The sequence below is a fragment of the Pyrus communis genome, chromosome 11 (assembly GCF_963583255.1).
Source record: "Pyrus communis chromosome 11, drPyrComm1.1, whole genome shotgun sequence".
NCBI classification, from domain to species: Eukaryota; Viridiplantae; Streptophyta; class Magnoliopsida; order Rosales; family Rosaceae; genus Pyrus; species Pyrus communis.
The window spans coordinates 4,754,059-4,764,832 of record NC_084813.1 but is presented as its reverse complement, the minus strand read 5'-3'; the positions used below and the strand labels follow the sequence as shown (position 1 = coordinate 4,764,832).

At 35.7% G+C, this 10,774-nt stretch overlaps 1 protein-coding gene across 1 annotated transcript; it reads right to left on the bottom strand.

The window, feature by feature from the left end:
* Positions 1 to 1,790: 1,790 nt before the first annotated feature.
* On the bottom strand, positions 1,791 to 6,055 carry LOC137708120 (protein LIGHT-DEPENDENT SHORT HYPOCOTYLS 10). The gene is made up of 2 exons (XM_068447114.1): positions 5,340 to 6,055; positions 1,791 to 2,088 (listed from the first exon to the last, which is right to left on the bottom strand). The coding sequence occupies exon 1, from the start codon at positions 5,938 to 5,940 to the stop codon at positions 5,383 to 5,385; it is 558 nt and encodes a 185-aa protein (XP_068303215.1). The 5' UTR covers positions 5,941 to 6,055; the 3' UTR covers positions 1,791 to 2,088; positions 5,340 to 5,382.
* Between the last annotated feature and the right edge of the window lie 4,719 nt (positions 6,056 to 10,774).

The window sequence follows — 10,774 nt, the reverse complement described above, 5'->3', positions numbered from 1 at the left end:
AGATGCTTTCATGCTTTTCCTCATTTCTTGGCATATTTGGATAGTACGGGTCAATATAAATGCATGGGTACAAGCAGAACAAAATTTAGAGTTTGGAGTTCATGGGCAATTTGGTAATTTGACCATTATTTGGACACATGTTTGTCTTTTTTTGGACTTATTTTGTGTGCCCATGGGGGCCCCTTCCCATTTCCTAGAGGGATCTCTCTCTTTTCTCTCTCAGCCTCACTAGTCTTTCTCGAACTCTCCCATCTTCTCCCTTAGCTCGAACACACACTATCATCACCCAACCACTTTTCCAGCAAGCTTCGATCAACAAATACCACCACAGTGCTCATCGCATCCCCACGAACCCAATCATGGGTTTTATTCGTAAAAAGCTGGACAAAAATTGAGAAACTACGAGTTACCGGCAGGCCGAGTTTTATGTCCAATTTTAGGCCATCTTCGATCACTTCTCGAACTCCAAATCGGTATAAACTTGTTCTCCTCTTCTCTATCTTCAATTTGACATAAGGATCATAGAATTTGGTTATGAATTGAACAACATGGCAATTTAAACTTTTCCCAATTTTCTGGCAAAATCCCTAGTTTCAGTGAAATCGACGACGGCAGGCGCCGGCGCCAGCGACCGAAGGAAAGAAGAAGAATGAGGAATATTTTGTTTAACTATTCAGAATATTTTTTATTGCCAACAGGTATGACGTCAACATTCTGTTAAATTTAATGGAATATTTGTCCCAACCTAACGTGTGAGGGTGCGTGACCGGGGCGTGATGGCGAGTAGCCGACGACCCAAACTGTCTATCTAGGATAAATTCAATCTCTGAATCTGTTTTTAGCTTCTATTTAGCGTAATTCCATTGTTTTAACCTAGTTTTATAGTTAGCCACCATTTAAACTTGCGGTTGTAGTTGACGTGTACAACCTAGTGTTACATGGTTTAATCGCAAAAATTTTGAGCGGGACTTGATCTTTGTTCTAGGTAGTGATTGTACGTGAGCACCTTGATCATTATTCGAGGGTGCGTTAGCCAACTCCCGGTTTTGACTTTAATATTTGTGATATATGTGATATTGGTTTTTGGTGAATATGGCATGATTCTATGACTGTGTTTTCTGGTTACTTGTTATATTTAAATTCTGTCATTGCTCTATTTTATCAAATGTGATTTTAAATGCATATTTGATATGTTTGTGAAATGTGAGGGCTAGTAGATGATCGTTGTCCCATTGCCATAGGGAGTTGTCACATCGAGCTTGTGTCATGTCTTGTTTCGTTGAGCCATTCTAAACTATGTTTCTAGAATTCTACTCAGTTCCATTGATGGCCCAGAACTGTGTTCCGTTAGAGTTTCATTGAGTGGTCTGGTTCCCTACTTCGTCTAGATTTCATTGAGTGGTTTGAAATCCCGCTTCATGTGCGATTCCGTTGAGTTGTCCAAAATCGTGTTCTGTTCAGATTATGTTGAGTGGTCAGAATCTTGTTTCTTTTCAATTTTGTTGAGTGGTCTAGAACCTCGCCTTTGTCAGATTCCCATGAAAAAATGGACCGGAATCCCTCTTCATATTCACTTCCGTTCAATGGTTCGAAACCCAATCTTCGTTGAATTTCGTTGAGTCGTCCGAAATCTCATCCCCTTATCTCTGTTGTATCCTTGTCGGTCTAGAATGTAGAAGCTTAAGAAATGTAGGCTTCGGCCGAACAACCCTACATATGTAAGTGTATATGTAGGAAACACATAAAATCATTATAGTCCTGATATTATTAACAAGTATGGACACAACGAGTAGGATACAAATATATATATATATATATTCAAGCATAAAGGGTTTCTGATATCTACTACATGCTTTCAAATTCTTCAATTACAAACTAACAAAATGAATTAAGATCGAATCGTGTTCATGCCAGCAAGCCATAAGACATCGCTACTAATAAATTCTCCAATTACAAATTAACCAAAATTCTCCAACTTCCTTATGTAATTTGACTGAAAAAAACCATAATCGAACTTAACAGTACTGAACCATCCTGGCAAATTCCCTTGGAACAATTCCTTCCTTTTCGTTCAATTTCCATGTGATCCTGCAAGGAAGTAAATTTTGAGTTTGATGATTAAACATTAAGGGTATCTGTTATTGGTTGCATTTCAGTGTGCAGGAATGTATCTATCGATCGGATATAAGTCCCTAACAACAAAAATACAACCACAAAGCAAGAATTTTGGAGTTAGCATGAACTGCAGTGTGTATGAGTAACCAGTAAACGTCAAGTATAGTGTTTGATTGTCTAAATGTGTGTTACTTGTAAATATTCAGTATTCAGCAATCACTTGATATCAATTTTAAACTACTGGGTGTGATTGGTTAAATGTGTCTTACTTGTATGATAATCTGCTTTCTTTAGACTTTCTAACATGTTATTGAACTGTCAACTATAACTATGATAATCTGTAGCCACTTAAAACTATGGTATAGTGTTGGTATTCCTCTGTTCTTGTAAATGTGAGGTCTTAGATTCGAATCTAGTGAACGAGTTCAATACTAGTTTATTTCTTTCACTCCTTGATGTAAACATATATAAAGCATGAGTTGTGATATATGTGTGTGTGTGTCCTTGGTGTAAACATATATAGAGCATGAGTTATGATATATATATATATATATATATATATATCTGTGTGCGTGTGTGTGTGTGGGCACGCACGTGTGCGCGTGCACACATGTATGACTATAATTTCATTTAAACATATAAAACTGACACACTCTTGTAATAATAGAGTTGAAGAAGATGCATTATCTTATGTGTGTGTGTGTGTTTTAATAATTTAATTTTTAATTTTTTGGTATTCTCAACAATAGGGACACAAATTTGAGGACTCAATGTGCCACTGTAATTAGATTAACGATAAATGGTTGAGGAAGCGCACATTATCATCTAAATATGATCTAATGGTTGAAACATAAACCTTCAAGTGTCAGCTAAAGTATCTATTTAGTTTTAGAATATCAAGGTGTGTTTATTTGTCTACGAGCGCATAAATAAAACCTACAAAAATATGCTAATGTCTGTGTTCTGTGCTCATCTCCAGAGCCATATAGAAAAGAGAGGCAGATTTTTTAAGCTCGAAGGATCATGAATTTACAGCATGTGTTATAGTTCAATCCAAATATGTTGACAAAAACTAGCTGCATTCATATATAGTCATTGAAAAATTGAGGAACTATTAAAAGTTGTATATGCAATACTAAAGATCTTACATAAATGAGTTCGGTTAAGGACTTAATGTTAGAATTTTTTTAACATAAACTCAAAATCAATTGACAACGGATAAAATGATTAAAGATCATCATTAATTTATATGCAATACTCGCAACACATAATTTATTTATGTTAAAAATCATCACGTATATTGTTGATGCATCATTAATTGATATCAAACCTATCGTTTACAATGCATTTTGCACAGGTTTCCAGTCATTAAAAGATAATTTTTCTTGACATACGAACTTTACGTACGGTATGCATAGACTAATATAAAAGTTTCTAATTTACTAATGCAAATTTCACTCGAGTTTTGCATGATATTTATGGTGAAATTCGAATTTTTCAGAAGAGCAATTAACCTTTGACCTGTCAGCTACCATCCCATCGCAGGGTTTTGAAATCGCAGCTTCAGGTTCAGATTAGAGTCTTCTTTTATTAAATTGCGGTAATTGATTGCATCAGGCTTTGTGGTGGTTTGTTCTTACAATTTACTTTGTTTTCTGTCTTGTTTATTAACAGATGCTAGTTCAGAAGATGGTAGATTTGAAAAGGTTCGGTGCTCCATCGAAATAAGGGAAGAATACATGTTCGAATTTCCGCAAAGCTTGAGTTTGGATGAATATTCAAATGAATAAAAGAGAAGAGGGAGTGAATGCAAATATTTGTATGAATGAATGAATATATTGAAGAGGAAGAACAAAAATTAACAAAGAATGAATAAAAGGTAAAAATAGATTTGTGGATAGCATCGTCCTGTCTAAGTTGGAAATATGTCTTGAGACCAAACACGTGCAAATAGAATTACGATTTTCTATAGATGGCAATTCACACAAGTGAGTGAAAGATCTATTTAACTCTGGCCTATCAACCTAATGCATAAAAAAATATGAAGTTCCCCATGAAAACCCGACAAAGACGTGAGATAACAATCCTTTGAGCACATAATCAGACTTTTTTTAATCTCTTTGTTCTTTATTTTTCTTTATCAGACTCTCTGTGTGTGTGTGTGTGTGTGTGTGTGTAATAAGCCTGTGATCATGATGAAATGCTGCGCAACAGAATTTTGTACTGTGGACATCAAGGAAAAATAATTGGCATATAAAACAAGAGCAAATGAGCAATTAGTTGTATTTAACTGACATTATATATATCTGCTAGCTGCACATATAAAAGAAGAGCAATTTGTGGTGGCATTGATCATCTTGGGTGTTTATAGATTCGCTATGATGACCTTCGTTAAATTAAAACCAAAAGATATATAATTGCAAACGAGAAAAGCTGCAGAAAAGATGGATGAACGTCAAAAACTAATAAAATACGAATTAAGGAGATTTGTTAAAACCTTAAACTTTAATTAATCATATATTTCAATCATTTGTCTATATTTTTTAATTATATATCCTGACGTACGAAAGTTTGTGATGATATATCTCACTTGACAAAGAATCGTGGGGGCACAAAAAATCTGCAGAATCCTAAAAGAGCCAAATTAATGAAAAGTTAGAAATAGAGAGCAATTTTTAATTAACGTAGGACAATGGAAGTGGGGAATGGGGATTACATCGCGAGTGTGTTTCAGAGAGAGAGAGAGAGAGAGAGAGAGAGAAGAGGACCTAGGGAGAGGGGGAGAAGTTGGAGAGGAGATTATTGTTTTTTATTACAACACGATATTTAGTGTCTAATAAGTTTTAGAGGTGGAGAGATTATTGGTTAAAGTTACTGATCCCGATCAGAACATCATCACTCAAATAATTTGAGTATACCATTTAGGGTTTTAATTTTGTTCTTCGTGTATTCCATATAAAACTAATTTACTGTCCTTTGACTGCTCTCAACCTCATAAGTTTACCTTCTTCTCTATCTTTTTAACTATAATTTTTGGGGGATTAATTCGACCAAAAACAAAAACAGCAACAACTATAATCTTTGGGGGTATATCACCTACATTGACAAATTGAGTAACTAATTGAGTTTTTCTTCATTTAATTGGAGTTAATTTTTATGATGTGGACGTACTTAATTAACCATGAATAGAAATTGAACATAATTTTTCTTCATCTACTACTTACCCTTCGATTAATTCTGAAATTGGCCGAAGGAAGAAAACATGCATCAAGAGAAATGCATGGTAGAACTTGATTCATCATCATTTCCTCCGGATCCCTTACTTGGACTTGGCTTCTTCTTCTTCTTCTTATAAGGAATCCCTCTTGCCTTAGCTTGGCACTCCCTGACCTCCCTCAGGTAAACCCTGATTGCACCGCTAGCGAAAGGGTTGTTCTCCGGGGATCCTCCATTTTCTTCGTAGGCCGCCCTCAGCCTCCCTATGAGAGCATCCAGGCTGCCCCAGGCTTGCCTAAGTGGACATGTGCAAGGGGCAGGAGGCTCAGGCTGCCCATAAAACATGCAGCCCTGGAGATGAACTTTGGTCTTCCCAAACTGGTCCAGATACCTAAGAAACTCCAGCACATGGTTGTAATTGCACTGAGACAGCGCCACTGGAGGCCTCTGGTTCTTCAAGTACTGACCAAAAGTGTTCCAGTCCCTTCTCTTCTGGGACTCATAGCGGCTTGGTGTGGCCGGCTGCTGCTGATCATCATTCGGAGACCCTCCAGCAGACGATCCTTCGACGAAATCTTTTCCTCTTTCTCTAGACATAGAATCAGACATAGAGTTGTGATGAGAGATCAATTAATGAACATTCCAGATCAACTTTTTTTTTTTTTTTTCTGTGTTGCTAAATAAAGGAACGAAGAATGAAGGGTAGGAGGTGAAAGGAATAGGGAGAGAAAAATCAAAGAGGGGAGGAAAGATTGAAATCACATTATGGGCCCAGTGATGAGAAGACATCCCATGGGGCCGGGGCCATATGATGCTTTCTGTTCATTTTTTCCTTCATCTTTTCAGTTATATTCTTCTTTTCAAATAGTACTATTACCTTAACTCTACGTTTTGATATAAGGTTACAAATTTGCTGTCTTTTGAAACTCAAAAAATTTCTACACTGACAGCAAGCAACATTTGTGCTATTGTTTTACGTATTATCTAAATTACAATTTGGTAGAAATTTTTTTATCAATTAAAAGAGAATGAAAAGATTATTTATAATTATAAGGTAAACTATAAAATTAATAGTTACGTGTATAAGATATATTAATAATAAGCAATTATATGTTTTCTAATTTGAGTAACATAATAACAAATACGCACATAGTTAATATGTCACCATTCTCAAAACTGGTCATAATTCGCTAGATGTTATAAATTCGCTGGTTATGCAATGGAAGTGCTCATAATCCAAAAAAATATTATTGCTAGGGAGAATCCATTTGCAATACTGTTTATATTTGACTTATTCAGAGGACGAGTATAATTGAAAGAGATCTGCTACAAAGGAAAAACACTGTTGCTAGATTGGATGCTTCTGCCAACAAAAAGTTGAATCTTATTAAGAAGATTTAATTTGAATAAATAAACAAAATAGGTACGACATAGAAAGTGAACAAATTAACAACGAACAAAGCCTATTGCTACTTTGGATGCTTCTGCCAACAAAAAAATTTAAGGTAAATTACATAAAATTGTTTTAACTATTGGGTCAGTTACAATTTTATACTCCATCTTTAGAAAATGTCAATGTCATACCTCATCTCACGAATTTGTTACAATTTCATACATTCCGTCAATTTGTCTGTCACTTCTTCCGTTAAATAGCGACGTGATTTGAGATAGAACTCACTCTATTAAAAAAATTAATTAAATATTAAAAACTATAAGAATGAAATCTTTTTTTTTTTTTTTTTTTGCATGGGATACCCATGCACCCCTTATCCCCCTCACCCTTCTTCCCCCGTTCCTGTCTTCCCCCAACCCAAAATCAGAACCACCCCCAACCCAGATTCCACCCGTGCCAACATCTCCCTCACCTGAATCACATCTTTCATATGCGACTCCACCTCGTTCCCCAACGCTTCCAGGTCATCCTTGTCGTCGTTCAACCAATATATCACTAAGAAACCCGCGGGTTTGAGCTTTTCGGATATATATAATTTCATGGACGAGCTGTTGAATTCGTGTTGTGCCGAGGAGAGAGTCATGGTGTTCACCATGAATTCGAAATACCTCTTTAACCCGGCCTTTCTTCGACCGGGTCGGATCGACGTCCACATCCACTTTCCACTCTACGATTTTGGAGCATTCAAAAATCTGGCGACGAGTTATCTCGGGGTGAAGGAGCACAAGCTCTTCCCACAGGTGAAGGAGATTTTCCTAAGCAGGTCGAGTTTGAGTCCGGTGAAGATCGACGAGTTGATGATCGTGAACCGGAACTTGCTGAGTAGGGCGATTAAGTCGGTCATCACAGCTTTGCAAACGGACAGCAATGGGAGGGGCGCGGGAGTGTTCGGAAGGCAGGTTAGGTTTGATACCGAGTCAAGAAAGTCCGAATCGGGTGAACCCGGTTGGGCGTTTAAGGGGAAAGGCGGTGTTCCTACGGTTAGGGATATTAGGAAGTGTTGGTGAAGGTAACCTGGAAGCGTTGGCAGGGAAGAATTTGATTTCAAGTGGGGGAGATGTTGGCGCAGGTGGGATCTAGGTTTGGGGTGGTTCTGGTTTTGGGTTAGGGGAAGACGGGAATGGGGAAGAAGGGTGAGGGGGATAAAGGGTGGGGTGGATCTCCCATGCCAAAAAAAAAAAAAAAAAAAAAAAAAAAAAAAAAAAAAAAAAAAAAAGATTTTATATTTTTAGTTTTTAATATTTAATTAATTTTTTAATAGAGAGTGGGTCCTGTCTCAAGCCACGTCACTTTAACGGAAGAAGTGACATACAAACTAATGGAATCTATGAAATTGTAACAAATTCGTAAGATGAGGTATGACATTGACATTTTTTAAAGATGAGGTATGAAACTATGACTGGCCCAATTGTTGAGGTAATTTTATGTAATTTATCCAAAAATTTAATCTTATTAAGAAGATTTGATTTGAATATATAAACAAAATAGGTATGATATAGAAAGTGAACAAATTAACAACGAACAAAGCTCACTCTGGAAAGTACTTGTGCCTTCATTCATATATTACTCATTTGGAAAATTTTCAAAATAATTGAAAGTAGTTTTGGTGCAATTGGTTTTGAGTTTCACAAGCACTTTAAGTGTTTATTTTAGAATAAGTACCGTATATATGCTTCTTACAGAAAGTACTTAAAATGTTTTTCCAGAATTCATTTGAATTTTTATTGAGGATTGCTTTCAAAAAAAATTTTATCAAAAATTTTTTCCATCATTTTAAAAGCACTTTCAAATGAACTCTTAGAGGTTTTTTTTTTTTTTTTTTTTTTTTTTTGACAAAATAGGACGAGCTGATGCCTTTGCCACAACTGTCCATCCTTCCAAACAAACTCTTAGCGTTTTGGATGCTTGTTTTCTTATTTACTCATTTAAGCAATACTTTAAGTAATCCATAATTTATTGCAAGGGAGATCAAACTTGAATACAAGTGTAAAAGCAAAACTACTAATTAAGTCATCTTGACTACTGTTTTTGGGTTCATGTTAATTAATCATACATGATCTCTTATTTTCGTTATTTATTTTGTATTTTCTCTCTCATTACTTCAATTTTTCTCATTTTATTAATAGCTCGCCAATTAGTGCATGCTTCATGCTTGTACGAAGTTAACACTAGTTTATAGTTAAATGATCACAACTGGACAAATCAAGTCTACTATTGAATACATAATTCATCGAAAATTTTCTTACAAATATTGCTATCACAAATTTCCATGTAACCAACGTGACAGTGGATGCAATAATTGTACTTGGGCATCGTTATTGTCCAAATTTCTAATTATGTTACAAATTAAATAGGTATTATAATTGACTACTAAGAACCGTAAGCATCATTGTTATGATTAAACTTTTAAAAATGATAACAACAACAACATTAAAAAAACAAAATAATAATAATAATAATAATAAAACATTTAAGAATTTGTTAGAGCATACTAATTGTAATTAACATTTTTTAGCCTAAACCTTTGTGCGTAGTAGAACAATGTAAACAAGTTAAGCGTTAAATGTTAGATTTGGTACTTCTACTCAGGCTATTCATGTAGAATAAACTAACTTTTTTCATAATTCTTTTCCTAATTGTTGTTTAAGGGGCCTTGGAGAAGTAGCTTTCCATACTAAATTGTTGTGATTATAGAATTCATCTGCGTTGGAAAGTTTGACTAAAGACCATGCATGCACGCCTTCATAGATGTTTAGGCATATTCTTTACGCCTCTTTCAACTTGATTTGATGTGTCTTAACGTGCTTAATTATATACACATGAAATTTTGGGAGCACAGTTTTCAAGCAGATGAGAAATTCTAAAGCAGGTTTTGGTCTGCGTTTGGGGGTCACGAGTAGACCTTAGCGGCGCTCCAGCGGAATCCACGAAATTGAGTCTTTTGTTTTCAAAATTTCACTCTTTTTTACTTTGTTTTTCTATCCTATTTTTATTGGGTTTTCTTCTAATTCTAGAGGGTAAGAACTCACATATGCTAATTTAAATAAAATTATTTTTGCACTTCATATGTATACATATTTCAGTGAGTTTATCGTGCATATAATCATGTTTCTAGAAAATTTGTTCAAGGGTTTCATTATAATTCAATACATATATTGAGGTTACGCGTGGTGGAAGATTCTGTGGAGTACAGTCGTGAAGCAAAATTGCAATGTCACAAAAGAACACATAGCGGCTAGGTAAATCCTAGATTAGTCTTAAAAGGTAACCTTGGCACGGCGGCTCCCCTGCACTCCGTCGACGAAACTCGACAAAGACCACCACCATATTGAAACCTACTGCTCACCACAAACTCATCCCTAACATTCATTTCACAAAATTCGAACCACAACCCTCTGAAAGCATGAGCTCCGCCACGGTTTCAATTTTCTGGTGTCGTTCTCATCATTCCGGCGACAGTAAGTCTTGAAGATGTCACCAATCAATACCTCTCGTAGAGTAGAGTTATGATCTTTAGATTGCACCATGCAGTTTGAATAGGTTTTTTTTAAATATTTACTAGTATACATTAAGGGGAGGGGGACAGTTTAAAACTATTACATTAAATTTTGGTAAGGGGAGTTTTTCTCGACATTTAGGTTAAGCATTTATTTAGAATTCAAGGTTAGGAGTTTAGTGTTTGGAGTTTACACCATAGAGTTCATATGAGGATATGAAGTTCAAAAGTATAGTAGTTGAGCATTATCAAGAAAAATCACTTAGTACTATGGTTTAATATTTAATTTAAATATTATCACGAAGACTATATCAAGCTATATAGTGTGTGGCACCATTTGGCTTTCACATGGTTTATAATGATAGATGTGATAGTACGAGGCAACGATCCGGTGCTGCTCATCCATCAAGACCTCCTCACCTCCTCAACTGCAAAACACTTCTCCTCGCTACGAACCATCTGGACTGCAGACAACGAAACAGACTCCATTTGAA

Excerpts from the sequence above, each read along its gene's own strand:
- LOC137708120 (XM_068447114.1), bottom strand. The coding sequence starts at position 5,940 with ATGTCTGATTCTATGTCTAGAGAAAGAGGAAAAGATTTCGTCGAAGGA.